This window comes from Lethenteron reissneri, chromosome 10 (genome assembly GCF_015708825.2).
Source record: "Lethenteron reissneri isolate LAM-NWPU_2019-01 chromosome 10, ASM1570882v1, whole genome shotgun sequence".
NCBI lineage: Eukaryota > Metazoa > Chordata > Hyperoartia > Petromyzontiformes > Petromyzontidae > Lethenteron > Lethenteron reissneri.
Genome location: NC_083788.1, coordinates 9,631,691 through 9,650,763, shown reverse-complemented (window position 1 = coordinate 9,650,763; position 19,073 = coordinate 9,631,691). Strand labels below are relative to the sequence as shown.

The 19,073-nt window shown below is 47.8% G+C and overlaps 1 protein-coding gene across 1 annotated transcript; it reads left to right on the top strand.

Annotated features, from left to right (window-relative positions):
- On the top strand, positions 1-7,744 carry PAM16 (presequence translocase associated motor 16). Its single transcript, XM_061549071.1, has 5 exons — positions 1-689; positions 1,435-1,519; positions 2,104-2,240; positions 4,301-4,366; positions 5,845-7,744. The coding sequence occupies exons 1-5, from the start codon at positions 687-689 to the stop codon at positions 5,929-5,931; spliced, it is 378 nt and encodes a 125-aa protein (XP_061405055.1). The 5' UTR covers positions 1-686; the 3' UTR covers positions 5,932-7,744.
- Positions 7,745-19,073: the final 11,329 nt, after the last annotated feature.

Sequence of the window (19,073 nt, the reverse complement as noted above, 5' to 3'; positions counted from 1 at the left end):
CCAACAGCAAACTCACGATTCGTAATCGACGAACGCCACGAACGATTTCGATTAATCGATTAATCGATTCATCGCCGGCACCACGCGGGCTGTTACCGTATCCCCCCGACTATACGAAAGGCGCCTTTCGCGTGGATTTTAAAGCAAAAAAGTTGCGGGAAATCGTCTTGTAATCCGGTCTATTTGTTCATATCAGCGCGTAGTCAGAGTTGTAGGGCTTTAATTGGCGACCGCGCGGCCAGTTTGTGGTGCGTCTCACTTTAATCATCGGGGTTCTCTCGCCCGAGATTACGGGAAAGAATCTCCGGCACGGCCCGAGCGAGTGAGTCGGCGATTACGATTAACTTGCCGGTCGATTCCTCGTCTCGATTTTTGTTGTTGGTTGTTGTCGTCGTTGTTGGCGAGTTCCCCGCCGCCGCTCGTCACCGTCCGTCGCCCCAATTTGATTTTTAAAATTTTATTTATTTTTAAACGACAACGAACGAGAGAAAACTCTCAAACGAGAGTGCGCGCCCGTCGATTCGACGCAACGATCCGCGGGCTGGAGCGAGAATCGACGAATCGATCCACCGCGTGTGTCCTTTAAGCCCCGGCGCGGCGCTTTTTGACTTTTAGCACCTCGCGATTCAGAGAGGGGGAGAGACACAAAACCAGTGACCTCCTCAGCCGACAAATCTCTCTGCGTCATGGTGAGTCCGCCGCTTCACACGCGGGTTCCCTCCAGCCTCCTCCCCTCTCGAAGAGCCGGAGTGGTTTCTCGGTCAAACACCACTCCCACCCACCCCCCCTCGACTAGAATGCCCGCCGCTCTCCTCGTCCCCTGGGCGGTAGGAGCGGGTTAGGCCGCGCGGTCCGCCGCGGGGCGTGCTGGATGCGTTAACGGGGATTTAGTTGAGCTCGCTCCTGGGCTAAAACCTCGAGCTCGACTCGGAACTTAAATGAGCGCCTCTTGCATTGTTGAAAACCTCGGCACTGGGGCAGATAATACAAATACCACCACAACATAAGTGCTCGCTGGCAGTACTCGCCCCCAATGATGTGGCTGTGGGCTTGCATTCCAGACGTTATGTTAAACTTCGCACCGAGCCACGAAAAAAAACGTAACCGTCGTCCTCTCTGGACGAGGATGCAGTCGTGCGATTTCTTACACAGATTTATCTCCATTATGATGCGTTAATGTTCAGGGAAGAACACACTACCTACATGTACCACACTATATGTTATTAAACAAAAACACACTGACTGGCACGGTCTATACCGGGCTTCATCCAGCAGTAGATAGACTGATGATGCCTACACACTACACAAATTTCCTAACCACAACTTTTCGGCCCGTGATATCCCATGTGGAGAATATCAGTCTCGTGGAGTTTTTATTCAACAGAAGTATGCTGGACATTCGCAGCTCACCCTCTGCTTCGTGTGCTCACACAGGCTCGCTACCTGGCTCAGATCGTCATGCTGGGAGCTCAGGTGGTTGGCAAAGCGTTCTCACGGGCCGTGCGCCAGGAATTTGCAGGTAGTAATAAAGTCATTTACAGCGTGTTCTTGAAATAACCTGGGTGGATATATCATGTGTTATATAGATGTGTTTTTTTAAGTGGGGTGGGGGGAGCAGGGTGGTGACCCTTAAAACATAAAAGTTTGAAAAAATTGAAAATCACACTCAACAACGTAACACTGAGCAGTGTGCAAGCAAAGCTAATTTCTCGTTAGCTGGGTCTCCATGCTGCAGAGAAACGTCACGTGCCAGCCAGTACCAGCTGAGCACTAAACAGAAAGGTAACTACTGTGGCATTGGGTTGTGCGGCGTTTCCGAATTGGCTTGTGTTGTTCAGTGATGTCCTTGCTCATTTCTCTTGACACCTCTTGTTGAGCCAGAGGTATAAACTCCACTCTCGTGGTGGCTGCTTGACCCCCCCCACCCCCGCCGAGCCAGACTCGGATGTCTGGCTCGGCACGCCAAATAGGCAGTGGAAAACCACCCATATACCCCGAGGACCGCTGCGCTGGCCCCGGTTCGGATGTAGCAATGGCAAAGATGCGTGGGGAGAGCAGGCGCGAGTGTGGGCTTGCGGTGACGAGGGTGCATGCGTTGCTCAGCGAGCAGGGCAGCAGCGGAGGCGCGGGGCCGCGCTGGAAGGCAGTCGGCCGTCGCCAGCGGCATGACCGGTCTGGGCCTGCAGGAGGCCAAGGACATCCTGAACGTGAGCAAGTTGGACGCCGCTGAGATACAGAAGGTACAGGCTTACTCGGCCGGCTCGAGTCTCTAATGTGGACACCTTATAAATGTAACTATTTTTTATTTCACCAGATAATGCCCACTGAGCTCTGTAATTCCTTTTAAGAAGCAACCTGGCCACAAATGATAGCACAACGAAGTGGCTTATGTGGAAATGTATTGCAGCCAAACACTGGAATCCCGCACTTTACATAATGCATGCGTACCTGAGAAATTTTACAAACTATTAATTACTTGAGAATAGGTTTTGCCCTTTTTTTCTGGCAACAAAACAGGTGTTAAGATGTTAAAACACCAAACTGAAACCTTTTACAAGGAATCATGTCTGCATTAACCACAATTCTTGTGGTCAGAATGCAAACAAAAAACATACTCTGATAATATATGCATTGTCTTTTAAACTGATTGGTCCACACCAGAGACAGCTTTCTTTGGAGCCTCGTCTCAAAACGGTGTAGGACCAGAGTACGCCAAAAGGCGTACAGCACAAAGACAATGCATTATCAGAATAATGAGAGCTCGGGGTGAGCAGCTATATTATGGTACCAAAATATGATAATAGGTTTTTCCCTTTTTTCTACTCAATGTAAACTTTTAACATAGACCTGTTAAAATCAGGTACTGCATTCCCTAGCTGGCATTTCTGGGGGGAAAAAAATTCCGTGACTAAATGTCATGAAGTGTACAAAATGCATATGATCTTAAGTTGACGTACGTTTAACGAATAATACATGCAAATAATTCGATAAAACGTACGAGAGGTGTTTGAAGAGCTTCCTGCTTGAGGCCTCTTGGGGTGAACAGTGGTGGAGTTATGCGGCTGAATGGGGCAGGATCTCACTCCTTTTCATCTGACGATGACGCTGCAGCCACAGGCATGTTCACCAGAGGGAGCTGGCTCTCTGCTGGGCTCTTCGCCAGCCCTTCTCCCGGACCTTTTGGCTTCATTGCAGAACGTTCCGGCAATATCGACTGCCTTCTTACAAGCTTGAAAACACTTTAAAACTTACAATTTAACCTCTCGATGAATACTTTTCCATTGCCTTTCATTTCCAGAGGTGCTCGTCATCATTTACTCTGCGTTTTAGCACTCGTCTTTCTAAGCCCGTTTGTACTTTTTTTCAACTATCATCTCACGCTACACAGTATTTGTGCCTAACACGTGCACAGTGATCAGACAAAATGGCTGGCTGGCAGATAGAGGCTGAACACGTGGCGCAGGCAATTTCGGTGGTACACGCCATGCGTGTACAGCACAGTATTACGTCGCGAAATAGTCCCGTGCTCGCCTCCCCATGTTCACCGTTAAGAAATTGCGACAACATTTTTGCGCAATCTTTTTAATAGAACGCATATGCAAAACATTACACTTGCGTAGATATTTTCTTCATGAATCGGCAACGTAATATATGGAACGATGCACGATGCGGCAACTTACAGCGGGGGGATTCCTTTAATAGGATCACATTTTCGAGTGACTCTGGAGGGCCATTGCACGAAACATGAGCCTGTGATACACTTAGCTGTCACGGCAGGGTTAGCGATGAATGTGGTCAGCGTTAGTTGAATTCATGCTTTTTCACCACTGCCACTGCAGTTTTATTCCTTTATCCACTTACGAATGTCGCTCTGTGAGGAGCGGTGATGGGTTGGTTAACGCACTACGCTGAGAGACCAGATTTCGATTCGCGGTCCTGACTCACATCAGCGACTATCTCATATCTCCGTACCAGACGTGGCTCCCTCCCCCATCATCCAAACTGCACTGACCAACAGGGTGAAGTATGGTTAAACAACTCTGATGCTCAAACAACCCCGATGGGTTATATGTATGGATGTTGAACTTCTTTCGCACCGTACGTAGACAACCGTGCTAATCGGAGGTACGCGGAAGGACAACAAACTAAACACAAAAAGCAGTGTGACATAAATTAGTTTTCCAATGGCTGAAAATAAGAGGCAGTCTTCCCTGAATCATCCAAACCCAATTATGTTTATGTTGTGTATCTGCTCACACTGTTATAATGCTTCCCGCCAACCATCGTTTCTTTTTGACAGAATTACGAGAACCTGTTTAAAATGAATGACAAGGCTTCAGGAGGGTCCTTCTACCTGCAGTCTAAGGTACGAGTGGGTTTGGGTGCGGTCGAGGCTTAAAACTGTGTTTTCATGTTGTGTGTGTGTCGTGGAGAGAGTGGAGAGTTTTCCATACTTGGGCAATGTGCTCATGACCAGCTCCGGTTTGACAGCAGAGGTCTCACTCTGAATCAGTCGGAGTGGCATCTTTTGATCGGCTATGTAACACTGTGTGGAAGCTACCTGGTCTGTCGCTCCACACGAAGCGTCGGGTCATCTCGGCCAGGGTCATGCCCTCCCTTCTTCCGTGCTTGCGAAATGTGGACCCCCCTAATGGAACATCTTCGTCGGTTAGAAACATTTAGGCTGTCCTGCCTACGATCCATCCTGGCTTTATCCAGGCTGGATTGTGTGAGTGAACTCACAATGCTTGAAACATCTGGACAATGTCCCATCGGTGAGCTCCTCCGGCAGGCAAGGCTGCATTGGCTGGGTCATGTAGCCCGCATGCCCAGCCACCACATGCCTAGACAGCTTTTGTTCGGCCAGGGAGCTAACCGGGCGTGGTATGGGCTAGAGAAGAGATGGAGTGATGTGGGTACAAGAAGATGTGGAGCTGAGTGGACTTGCCGATGAAAGGTACCAGTGGTGGCAAAATCGCCCTCTTTGGAGGAGGCTCGTGAAGGATGCTGCTACTGGGCAGTTGGAGGCAGTCGCCCTCCAACAACAATGGAGGGCAGAGGAGCGACGCTCACAACAACGAGCAGAGTGTCTGGTGGCTAAAACACAGCAAGTTGGCACAATAGGGGACACAGGTGGTGCATCGGCCAGTCATCTCAGTCAGACGACCCATGGCACCTGGGTCTGTCCCATGACCTCTGGCCAGTGGGCGTTCGACACCGCACGTGGCCTTAACATGCACATAGCCTGGCACAAGCGCCATGGTGAAGTAACCGCCACTTAGTGGCGAATGCCGGTTGTTGTCGTTGTCGTCGAGAGTGGTGGGTTAGTGGTTTAATGCCGTGTTACAACCACACTGCCGAGATGTCATTCACACGGCCAGTGTCTATGACCGAATCGGACACCAAGCAGGTTTGAACCTCGGTAGCATTCGAATGGGTGGTCACCTTGCATGCCAGGTTGTCATAGGCAATTATGGGGCTGTGCTACGTGGTGTTCGCTCGATAACCGCGCAGCATAATCATTCGTTGGATTGTATTTCATGCGTTCTTTGTCTGTGCTCTTCGCCTTCACGTACCCACACTGACCAGCATGGTAAAATGTCCTCTCCGTCACCCACACTGGGTAGAGAGGCCCTCATCCAGCAGTGGATTGACGAAAGGGTCGTATGTGTGCACCACCTGTGAAAATTGATATCTCAACCTGGTCTGAACCTCTCTTTGGTCAACTCAGCCTAAATTAAAGGCTTTTGTTATGTGGTCCAAATTGGCATTGCAGAGACAAATGTGACTGGTCATGGTTCTAGCCAAACACTGACTAAAAGTGAGATGTTCATCTTTGGGCAGGTGGTAAGGGCAAAGGAGCGTCTGGATGAGGAGCTAAAGATCCAGGAGATGGAAAATCAGCGGAAGACTTCGGAGACGGGAACCTAGCAGGACCTGATGACACCCATCTCGACAACACCACTGCAACAACCAGCCCTACAACAACCAGCCCTACAACAACAACAACAAAGCAATACCCATCGCTAAAACCAGCACAGGAGCAGAGTACCCTCACTGGATACACATCATTGTGCACCGCACCCTAAGACTGCATCACAGCACTAAAACACAGCTCTGGAACCCAGGGAAGGGCTTGGTACGCGACGGTTTTAGAAGAGATTTGTTATATATGTAATTCGAAGTGAATAATACTAGGAACAAAAAATGTTTGAAAGAATAATAAAGTCAATATTTATGGTCAACTTTATCATGCCCACCCAGGAATTTTTTTAGTTGTGTGATTTTGAATTACAACTATGTTATATAAATATGTAAGTAAATAAAGAACATTTTATCTGAATGGAGATTTACAGCTAGCTGCTAAAGCTAATCAAAGAATGGAGCCTCCCGATTATTTTGGGTGTTCTCAGCATCCTTGGGAATGCAGCGGAAGAGCCCGAGCCAGCTTGCTTGGTCAAGCAACCGAATGTATCGTGCGGACAGGCACTGACACCAACGTGACAAGCCGCTCACAAGTGGTGGACCTCTTGTGAGGTCAGCAGAGCGAATGTAAATGCAATTTTCCCGTTGAGTGTTTACGAAATTCACGAGTGCCGCACGTGCCGGCGATGTCCGTACTTCCTGCTGCACCCAGATTAGGCAGCGTTCCATATCGTATTGAATATTTTCACGACCACTTACATCGCAATTAGGAATTAATTCGCCAACCAACAAAACCGTACGGGGATACTATAATGTAGGTATTTGCGGTTGCGCTGTGTTCTCCACAACGGACAGCTGTTAAGCCGCAATGATGACTGCACTGCCACCGTCATTGTATCTGATGGTAACTTGACTTTTCTATGTTATACCTGTGTTTGGAGTGCCATTTGAAATGAACACAAGATAGCTCTCAACCACGTAATCCCTCTCCAGACTTCCAGGTGAAATGTGGTCGGATTGGCTTGGGTTTGCCGTGGGCCTGCCGGTCGACTTGGCACTTGGGGTGGACTGACAATTTCGTAGCAGAGTTTTGGGTGGCTTTTAAAAAAAAACTTTCTATAGTATGGTCTCCAAAATTCCAGTCGTCTTGAGCCACGAGGTCCGTTATTTCCACATTTATCAACCGTTTCCAAATACAAGTCCTCAACACATGCTCCATGTACCCAATGATTAATGAACATGGCCAACGTGACTGACAGCCTTTTGCAAATTCACTGGATGCAGGATTCCCCCCCTCGCCGAGATCAGAAGTACGAGTTGAAGTGAGGTGGTTCGGACCACTCACCACTAATGTTAGCCAAGGCCGAGGAATTGAACTCCTCATGGTGCAGGGTTCACTCAAAGCAGGGCGTTAACCACTGCACCAGAGCCCGATTCCCCTAAGTTTATTCGATATATTCATTGAATCGGCACTCTTTGTGGCACACCAGACGCACAAACGAGATTTCCGTCGGTTAGAATAATTCCTCAAGGTTACGTGGAGCGTGCTTACCGATCAGAGCGCATACAGCGCGTAACAGCAACATGGCAAATGTGGGATGACGGACCGTGGGAAGTTTGGAAAGCCATCCTCATGGGATGTCACAGGCTGCTATGAAGGAGTCATTGTTGTCCGTGTCTAAGTCCACGGCTGTACACCCGTCTTGATGTGTGTTGCTAAACACCGATTGTGAACGAATCGTTGTGTTAAAGGTCTGTACACATCCAATAAATGATGCACTTCCGTGAAGCCCCATCATCACGACCCCGAGGCGTCGCTCCATCTCTCCTTGGGGATATCCCTTTGTCCTGGGTCGTCGAGATGGTTTTATTTGGCAACTTCATTCTCAATCAACCGAATCGTCCTGCGGTTCGTTACCTCTGCGTTTCACGAAAGGTTGCGTTTAAAGCGACGAGAAGGATTTGCTTCGAATAACGGACATCCAGTGCGAGATGTGGATTGTGTGTAAAGTCACTTAGGAACGCGACATACACACAAGTGGGGTTCAATATATCACGAGTTAACGTCTCTCAATACCGGGAGAGCGAGAACTTTGTATGCACGCATTGTCTCGTGTGGTGTAATATGACGCTGCCGACAAACCCGGAGGGAATTTTTACAAATACAAAAAAAAAGGGAAATTTGTGAATGTGTCCTAAATGTTTAGCAAACTTCCCGACATGCAACAAACTTGAAATTTGGCGTGTGGGTAGCCTCCAGACTGGACACAATGCAAAAAGTATAAAAATAGACTTTTGTAAATTGGGGGGGTGGGGGGGCGCAATGATGGATATATTTTGCACGCCAAGTGAGCAGTGACGTCACATCTATAATGTCACATCTATGTCACCCGCATGCGGAAGCGTCACGCAGTGTGCCTGCGAACGTCACGTATCCCCCCCCCCCACCCTCCGATTAGGCCAGGGGTCGGCAACCTACGACTCCGGAGCCGCATGCGGCTCTTTACAGGCTGCTTCTTGACAATGAGTATGTACTCAGATGCATTGCGGCTCTTGAAATACTGAATTTTGTACCGAATTGGAAAGAAATGGCTCTTCTTGTTATTTTGGTTGCCGACCCCTGGATTAGGCCGTGTTGTAATCCAAGACAAGAATCCAAGTCTCGGGCGAAGCCGGCTAGTAAAGCTAGTAGAATTGTATAATTCACAGGGCTACCACCTTAAGGAGGACACGATCCTGGGAAAACCAGAACCGGTGGTAATCTTCGGGTTTGGCGTGTCGCTGTGATGTGACCCCAACCGCGTGACCTCATGATTATCAACCCCCACGCTGTGTGTGTTGTTGCTCTGGCCCCTCGCCTCCTGAGTGCTTGATCGACCGTGAAAAACGCGCCCGTCATAAGGTGTTTATTATGATCCGTGTCTGGTAAGGGAAGGGGGGGGGACACACACATTTTCTCACCAACATTTTAATAGCAAACTTTTAAAGTGAATTCATATAACAATGTTTTTTTTTATCACGCAATGCATGTTACACGGCCATGCCGCAATGCACGTGTCACGAGCGTTCCAAGTTCTCGGAGGAAAACTCCGCCGTCGGCCTGTTACGATTATAAAACACTAGGGGAGGTAAAAGGGGGGGGGGGGGGAGGAAGCAAACGCAACGAGTAACAACGGACATAAAGGACGGATGCGTCGACAACAACAGAACACCGTCATGCAATAAGGCACTTGGAATTGTCACGAACACAATGCAGTCAATTCGGAATGTGCGAAGCATTTCGGGGGGGGGGAAAGGAATGAGTTGGCCAACTTTAACACGGCGAGAACATGGTGGTCTGGCCACGTGCGATCCACAGCACGAGTCAGTCCACCAGGTGCGCCTTCGATTGTTTCTGGGGCACAGAGGGCAGCGCAGGAGGGCATCGCACGCTACAGATACGAGTAAAGTAAATGGGGCCAATTGGTTTTTTTACCCTTCTATCTGGCAACAAAACTGACACCTTTTTACAAGGAGTCATGTTTGCATAGACCGCAATACCTGCAGTCATAATACAAACAAAAGAACATAACTGATAATGTGCACTGTCCTTGAAGTTGATTGGTCCACACCCGAGACAGCTTTCCTTAGAGCCTAGTCTCACATGGGTTGGACCAGATGACGCCTTTTGGTGTCAGTTTTGTTGCCAGATAGAAGAGTAAAAAAAAAATATTTTTACTGGCAAATGAGGTTCCCATAGTGTAAATGGGACCATTTGCAGATATTTCACTTGTCCGTACAACCTGAAGGTGGCATATCCCTTCAGCGGTTCCAATTTATTAAATGTGACTGACGACACTGAATTACGTGCAAACCAATTTCAAATTGAGTGCATTATCGATTAATTCACTCTTATTAGCTAGAAGACGCATGAGTCGGGACTCCTAGAGTTGTGATACTTTAGGTGGTACCAATGTCTGCTCTGGCCCATGGACTGATACACGCACGGCAGTTGTACATGCGTCAAAAAGTGTTTTTATCTTTCGAGCGTTGTGGGGGTAAACCCACAAAAGCTTGCAAGCCCAACTGAGGGGTGGTATGTTTACAACAACCTGATCCAGTCCACCAGTCTGGAAAAGAAGACAGTGACCTTTTTATATTTCATGACAGCACATAGAAAATTAACAAGAGGGCATTTTCACCTATTAAAGACTGAATATTTACTCAACAAAACATTCCAGTTGCAAGAAGATGGGGTCTTATGAGTCCCGAAACTCGGCGAGCCATTCCCAACATTTCTCTGCATGTGCTGGGAGCCTCTTCAGGAACTAAATTTCATCAAAAAGCTCCAATCACGTGGAGTGAAAAGTCGAGCAGCACTGGACAACGCGCAGTACAGCAACTAAAAAACACATCGGAGAGCTAAGGACTTATTATTAAGTCTGGTGGTGATAGATTCAGGCAAATATACACATTATTGACAAGATCTTCAATGTAATGCTGTCCAAATAGTTATCGTTCAAATGAACGCCACGGTGGTGAGATGTTAACTACCTCGCCTTGTGTACAGGAGGTCGTGGGTTCGATCCCAACCTTGATGCCTGTATATTTGGAGTTTGCATGTTCTCCTCGAAGTCGTGTGAACATCCGGGTTCTCCCCTCCACTTTTAAAAATATGCGTTTTATAGTATCTGGAAGCTATAAATGTCCACGTGATAAGCCACTTCGTTGAGCTATCATTTGTGGCCAGGTTACTTTTGAAAAAATAGCTATATATCTCAGTGGGCTTTACCCGGTGAAATGAAAGGTTAAATTATTTTTTAAAATGTATGGGGGTGTTCTTTGCCCAGACACCACTGGCTTGATGTTTCCGTCGATGACTGCACGGAGCAGTGATGGACGAAGCTCTACAGCTTCATTACCACACTGCTCAATATCTGCGAATGAAAAGCCATCGGTGCATTTATTGTGTTCGTCCTGCGGTGCTAAATTGAGCTGTGGGGGGAAGCTCAAGTCAGAATCGCTCGCAAACCTACGTTGCAATGTAATTTAGCGTAATAGAAAACAACAAAAATGGTCTTCACTCACATGCCAGAGCCACGGGCAGACAGCAGATGCACCAACAAGTCCCATAAACGCATTCCACCAGAATTCCCCCGTTCCCCACTATCGTTTTTAATCCGCATCTTTCACCTGAAACCCCCAGGCAATGTGTGCAGCTGACAGTTTTTTTAAATCCTTTATATTAAGTTCACTTGCTTGCTTGCTTGCGCGCTTACGACCGTGCACATTTTTCGGTCGTTTTTTAACCCACTTCCCGTGATCCAATCGAGCTGACATTTTGCACACAGACTCGTTGTGCGTGACAATTTCTTTTCGTGAAAAGATTTTTCCTAAATTTTACACTTTTTAGGTAAAAAAAAAATATATTTAATTACCAATTGCTTAATGGTGGCAGGCAATCATCTGACCCATAGGTGGCAGCCATCTCAAGCCAGAGGACGAGAGGACTCTAGCCGCCCGTTTCAAAGACCAATGTGGGCTGGGTTGTGGCCCATTGAACACGCATATAAAGGATTTATAGTGAAAAACTTTGTTTTTACGGGTTAATTTTTTCTCCTCTCCCTATACGCGTGGATGATTAATGAACCCGCATAAACTGGGTAATTTGGAAGCAAAGTGCAAACACCGATTTATTGTAGCTGGGATGTTTCGTGTGGCCGTTGGTGAAGGAGCCAAGACCGTCAAACTCACTACACGTGACAATCGTTTCACTCTTAGCAGCTACTCTGGGCTTTAACCAAATACACCTCGATTCTGTAGAGATGGTTCGGTAATTGGATGTGGCAGTTAGGCTCAGGCTATGCAGCCATCCCATGGAATGTCCTCTTTCACTTTTGTTAGGGTCCCAGTTTGCAACCGTACATAAGCCAAGACTAGAAGGGCCTTCTTTTACCTCTTCATGTATGCGCACAGCATTCATACACCACACTGACATTCTAATGTCATACCTCTGTGCAGGGCAGCTCCATTGAGCCGCATGCGTCTCATTTATAAGTAGGCCCCCTTTTTATAACCATTAACATTATTTTTAAAAAGTCTCAGCACATACCTACTACACCCCCCTCCCTCCCCCCTTTTAATTATTTGTTTTCATATTTAAACTTTCAAATAAAACTACATCACTGTGTTATTTAAACACTAGCTCCAGCATTTAAAAAAATGTCTCTCTCGTCCATGATAATCCTCAAAAAACAGTTAAATGTCATCTCCTTAAACAGCTCATTTCAAACACGTTTTCCACAATGGTAATTTCTCACCGTACATAAACCTTTTGTAACAATAAAACGTAACAGCAAGTGCAGCATAACTCTGCGAGTGTCGCAATATCACAACCACAACTCCACACTTGCCAACCCTACCCCACACCTTAGCAGCAGGCTTAAGACTTTGAAACCCTTTCCACCGTGTAACGATTTTCAAAGCAAAACTTTTGTCAACATTTTTTCATAAAAAAAACACGTACATATCGATATGATCGGCTTCGGAAATCGGTAGGCGGTACATCATGCCGTTTATAGCCCTGAGCCAGCGTCGGAAATTCCACGTTCCCATGGTGGGGAGGGTTAGTCTATCCATAGGACAACCACTGTTGACTTTCCCCACAAAGCTACACTCATTTGATCGATGCCACAGGGCTGATGGACCGAATAAACCCCAAAAGCAGGATGTTAACTCGCAAACCTTCCAAACCGCTCGCTCTACTCACGAGCCACCTTGGACAGAGAGAGGGTTGGCAAAGCATTAATCTCCCCCCCCCCCCGCCTCCCGTAGGCCAGCAAAGCCACGCTGTTCAAAAACGATGGCGTACGGCGTCATTTCCGTTTGCGTCACAAACGCAACGCAGCCACGCCACCGTTCCACCAATAGCAGCAGCTTGGCGAGACTCGGCTGAAGCTGCTCGAGGCGATTTTTCACGCAAAATATCGAGGTGAAAAACGTTGTTTTGCTGTTGTTGTTGTTGCCACTTTTGTACAAACTTAAGATTGGCCAAAACAGTGGTTCGCGACGAGTCTGGGCTAGTCGAGATGTGAGGCTCTATACTGTTTGGTTCTTTCGGTAAAGTCACATAGGTATATTTTATTTTATACCCACGTGACTTTACCGAAAGAACCAAAAAGTATGGATCCCTGCAGTCACGAAAACTTCAAATCTACATTGAATGGGAGGCTCTGCTTGCTGGCTGTACTGGAATCGAGTTGTGCGATTACACATTGCAGTACCAAACCGCAATGGTAAACGCCCTATGCTTGCCATAACTAAGCGCGTAACGATTCGCTCCCCTTGAGATTCGATTGGTGCGATTCTATTGAGGAGTCGATTTTTTTTTAGATTGTTATTTGAATGTATTACGCACAGGTCATCGTCATCTCTCCTTTAACCGCAACGGTCACTGCGGGTGCCACTGATAGTAGTACCTCAGCTGTGAAATCTGTCCGCTTCGAGCTGTCCTACGTGACCTTTGTCAGCTGTTGTGCCGAATTATGTTTTCAGATCTTGGGTCACCACCCTCTCTGTTTTGCTTATACCAGGGGTCGGCAACCAAAATAACAAGAAGAGCCATTTCTTTCCAATTCGGTACAAAATTCAGTATTTCAAGAGCCGCAATGCATCTGAGTACATACTGTACATACGTACATATCGTCAAGAGGCAGCCCGTAAAGAGCCGCATGCGGCTCCGGAGCCGTAGGTTGCCGACCCCTGGCTTATACCATGGCATGTAAGATTATTTTGGACAAGTCCCCCTCTTCATATACACACCCGTCGCATACAATTTGAAAATCGATGCTGACGCGCAATCCACGCACATGCCGTGAGCTGAAGAGTTGATATTAATCAATGAAATTTTTACCTACGTGACTTTACCGAAAAAACCCAAGAGAATGAATTGATGCATCGTTACACCCCCTACTGCTAGCATAGTACATTCAGTGGCGAAGGGGGGGAAAAACGCGTTCCATAGCTACGTACCCATCTCTCCATTACCGAGTCTTCCCTTGACTGCCACCACTTTCAGTGCAAAGCTGCATGCCTTGGGCAACGTATTAAAACCCCTTAATCGTCGTACAGGCAGCGGCTCATTGCCCCGTGGCTCGGAGTGAATCTCCCAACGACTGTGGCTGACTCGGTGTTGGGGCGCGTCACCAACCGGCTAGCAACGCGACTCTCAGTGGCGGCAGGAAGCCCTGGGACCAGAGGTCGCAACCGGGATACCCGTACCCTACCCGATACCCGGCTACCCGTACCCGGCCAGGTACGGGTACCCGTTTGCGACCCTGGTGCGGCCGGGTACGGGTACGGGTAGGCCGTGAGTCACTGGTGAGTAACCGTTTGTCACTCATTTCGTACCCGTACCCGGCCGCACCAGGGCCGGGTACGGGTACCCATTTGCGACCCTGGTGCGGCCGGGTAAGGAATCAAAAACCCGTTTGCGACCTCTGCCTGGGACTCGGATCTGCCCCCCCCCCCCCCAGCTAGCCAGGGTGCCTCAAGACCAAGATTAACAAAGCGATGGGTGACGACGGTCAACACACCCCATTGCACACTACACGTGATCGCGTGCGGCCCAACATGTCAGCCGTTCAGATTGCCACTGGCTGCTTGCCCCCTCGTGGCGGTGGCTGGAAGGTGGAATTGTTTAGGCCGGTTGAACGCGATGACGTCACAATGGGCTGGTTGAGCGATTTGGAATGCATTCGCCCAACTTTGCAGAGTGTACCAATAATTCATTGTTATGACATGCTGTATACAAAGTGCACATTTTACTCCGACAGATATCTGTTCTTAATTAGAGGGCACCGGAGGCGTAGGCCAGGCATCGACCCATCGATTTGAAACCTCTCGCCCTTATAAAGGGCGGCGACACAAGCATCGAAACCGCACGCGCAAAACAACGTACTTTCGATTCCTCGTTGTGCGAAATGGGCTCACGTGGCCATTGCGGCCACTGGTGGCTGCTACCTTCACCACAATGTAAAAAAAAAACAAGGTGATCAATTCTTGATTCGAAACGTGAGCGCGAATCGCGACGATAAAAGGAAAACCAACCGTTGGGGAGGTGGGCGGTGAATACGAATGCTGTAGTTTCACCACTGTTGTGGTACACAATTACGGGGACACACCGTGTAGGACAAGCACAGCAATATCCCGATTACAATTGATATGAAATATGGGCGTCTGACGTTGGGCAGGGTCTTCTTTGCTGCTTTCCATTGCTAATCAGAACACGCTGAATGTCCATCGCCGAGCCTTGCAGTGCATTTTTCAAAACCAATGTAACATGGTGTGTAAGCCACAGAAAATATGTAGTGTGTTCAATATGTACGATATATATATAACACTACTGTACATTTGCTCGAGTCGTAGATGGAGCAGTTGGCCGCAATATGCGACGTCCGTGGCAACGGTCGGGGTCTCGTGGGAGAAATGGCAAAGTTGCCAACTGCTCAATGTGGAATGTCTCCAGAAACGAACCTCAATAAGTCGTAAAATGTGGCTACAGATGGACCTTCTGAAGTTGTCTAAAATGTTATAAGACACGTACTACACACAGTCAGCTGATGCAGGTTCCTTAAATCAGACATGAAACCGCTTCTAAAGCTGCACAAGTAAAATGTCTTTGTCCCAGTCACTCGGTTTGCCGCTAAAGCCGCTGTTATAAAAAGTTGTCAAACGAGAAGTCAAGAAAGCCACCAAAATGAAGCGACATCACTAAGTTGGTAACAGTGCGTGAAGGGTGTGACGATGGCAAAGTTGTCAGCAGCCAGGCCTCTACAACAGCAAGTGACGACTGTCCCTGCAGATTTGTATCTTTTCATGGCCCTTTCTTGGATTTCAGTTGACGAAATATTAGGGGACACCATTTCTTCAGTTATTGTGTAGTGTTAAGGGGTTAGGGTTGTAGGGTTTGATTGAGTTAATGGCTAGGGAATAGGGTTGGGGTTAGTATTAGGGCTTAGGGAGTAAATGAGGGTTGAGGGGTTAGGACTTCAAAGTTAAGGGTTTGGGGTTAAGGATAAAGAGTTAGGGGTTAGGATAAAGTTTGAGGGTTAGGATTTAGAATTACGGGCTGTAGTTATGTTTGGGCTTTTGATTAGGGCTGGTAGTGCCAAAGTTGACTTTCTTGGTAGAAGACCAGTTGTGCTTTAATCACATATTTTGCTCTGCATCTGCAGGGACAGTGGTCTTGGCCTTCAGAAATGACAAAGCCTCCGTGAACCCAGTGGTCTTAGACGCGGGCATCGTGAAATGAGGATTCTATTCGCGAGGGTCAGAACTTAGGCATGCATCGATTCGCCACTCCCCAGCGATTCAATTATTTATCATGATTTGGAATTGCGATTAGATTCAATAACAGGTAATTTTCTATATTTCTATATGCTCTTAATTGCATTGTTTCTCGGCTTCTCTGCCCTCTCATTTGTACAGATGTGTTTGCTCCGTTAGCCTAAAATGACAACGCCGTATCATTTGCATTAACTTTAAACGATCGATTCACACAAACACGATTCACCGCATGCACACGTATCGAGAGCGTAAGAATCGATTTAAAATCGATGCATCGTTGCATGCCTAGTGAGAACCCACAGAAGTCTGCTTTGAGAGGTCTTTCGCCGAGCAGATCAAGACTGGCCGATTAAAAAAACATGGAATGTCAGCGCCACAGTGCCTGTGTGACCGTGCAGCAATTATTCTCAGGGCTCGTATATAGTTTGAAACAAGGGCCTTTTATCCGTATTTGTTTACTCGACAGTAATAATGGTTGGTTAATTGCTCATTGCGGCCTTTACTCGGCGATGGAATGATCCCCCCGAAAAAAATCTTAATATGCACTACGTACCACGAAGCTAGCTGATGCATGCTACCAACTCTAAAGAATAACGCTTAAGTGAGGTGAAACCTTAATACACACGTGCGCTGCAGCAACACGTCAATGGTGTAAATGCACCATGGGGAGAGAAAAAAAAAATTATGTTCATGTAAACTACGGAAACTAAACGTGCGTTGTGAAATCGAACGTCACGAGCCACCGGAACGTGGATTCAAACCTAAGAAAGTGCAAAGTTAAACATTTTGAATTCAGCGCCAGCGTGAGCGAGAACACACGCTGGCGCTACGTCCGCGTGTGCCGAGCCTAGGGGTGAGCACGCGGGTGAGCACGAGGGTAAGCCTGGGATGATTGTGGGGTGAGCGAAGAGGTGAAACGACCATGGGGTGAGCGTGGGGCGAATGTTGAGTGAGCGTGGAGTGAGCGAGCGTGGAGCGAGCGTGGAGTGGGTGTTCGGTGAGCGGCGTGAGCATGAGGGTGAGGAAGACACGGGTCGGACATGATGGAGAGAAGATTTTTGAACAGCCAAACGGGGCAGCAGTCATTGACGAATGTACAAGGGGGGCATTGAGAGAGAAGGCAGCGAGAGCGGCGACAGCTTAGGACAGGGTTCTTCAAATATACTCGCCAGAGGGCCACAATAAAATTAGCATGCACTGGCAGGCCACGTGAGATATGACACCCGACTGTATGAACACGTGACCGCTAATGTACCGCTTGTTTCCCAGCTGTGTCATATATTTCTCTCCGTTTCTCGCTCTTTCATCTCACTCATCTGAATCTAATAATAGGGTTTTTTCCCCTTTTTTCTGGCAACAAAACTGAAACCTTTTTACAAGGATTCATGTCTGCATTAACCACAAGGCGAGGCTCAAAAGAAAGCTGGCTCTGGTGTGGACCAATCAGTTTTCAAGGACAATGCATATATTATCATAGTATGTTTTTGTTTGCATTTTGACTGCAAGTATTGTGGTTAATGCAGACATGAATCCTTGTAAAAAGGTTTCAGTTTTGTTGCCAGAAAGACGGGGAAAAACCCTATTATTATATTTTGGCACTGACAAAGGAGGTCTAATGATGTCATCCGAATCTCTTTACGTCTCGGTAAGCCACAACGGGCCATTACTCGGCAGGCCAATGCAAGGCCGTGGGCCACCAATTGAAGAACCCTGGCACAGGAGACAGAGAAAGGACAGAGATGGAGTGGGCAGAGCAGTTGCTAGAGACCACAAAACTCTCCGCCGATTTGCGAATATGCCCGTCGTTTCTATCCGGGTGTCCACGATCCCGTGACGTGAACCCTAACGTCGTCGTAAACCCAATCACAGGGCACCCCCCCCTCCCGACCCCAAGCCGATCCCTTGACAAGGTACGGCTCAAGCCGGTGTGAGCGTCTGCGTCCGTCCTGGTCCTCCCAACGCAAGCCCCCCAATGAACCACGCGGGGGGGGGGGGGGGGAGTCGAGCAGGAAGCCGGATCACAATCGCTCAGCGCGCACCGGTTAGTTCAGCTCGCGCGGGTTCACAGCGAACCCGGTAGCCGTCGTCAACGAAAAGCGTTTAAAGGCCTCCGGTGTTTGTTCATTCTTCAATTTAGGAGAATTGAGGAATGAATGGAAGTGTAAAAAGAAATCATTAAAACCGACTTTTAAATCAATCCGTCGAACACGAATCCAGCAGCGCTTATAAGTAAAGCTTGTCTGAAAAACACTGTGGCTTATGGACGGTGCATGGCAGTGCTTCATCATGTGGTGCATTAGGAATATCAGTAATGGTTTTCTCATGACCAATTGATCGAACGTTCGGTTAACCTACGAAACGATTGGATGATGCGTCTTTTCCCTGTGGTTATTTCTCGTAAAGCGCAGATTCGTATCGCTCGATCGCTTCCCGCAGCGCCAGAGGGTAGAGACTGGGTGCGTCTAACCCAGCAGCCTGTGCTGGGGGGCAGCACATCCAATTAATTACGACGGTGAATTAGCTTCGTCCAATAGTTGACGGGATGTCTGATCTGAGCCGACCACACAACAGGATGGCATTATGAACCAGAGTTGTTACAGCCGGCTACTGCTGCCAATTTTATGCATTTGACGATTGCCCCCGCCCCTCCCCCCAGCAACTCGGTTAATTCTCAAGACAGGGGAATCCACCGTTTGAATCAGGAATCAATTATTTTTCGTCTCATTTTAACGGTCTTGTTTGTGCTGTTTAAATTCGTTTTTCCGTCTCATTTACACATTTACATTGGCTCCATTCAGTTGAATGTGACACGAGCAAATAAA

Excerpts from the sequence above, each read along its gene's own strand:
- PAM16 (XM_061549071.1), top strand. Across the intron at positions 1,520-2,103 it reads CGTGCGCCAGGAATTTGCAG|CGAGCAGGGCAGCAGCGGAG; the intron begins GTAGTAATAAAG and ends TGCGTTGCTCAG. Across the intron at positions 4,367-5,844 it reads CCTTCTACCTGCAGTCTAAG|GTGGTAAGGGCAAAGGAGCG; the intron begins GTACGAGTGGGT and ends ATCTTTGGGCAG.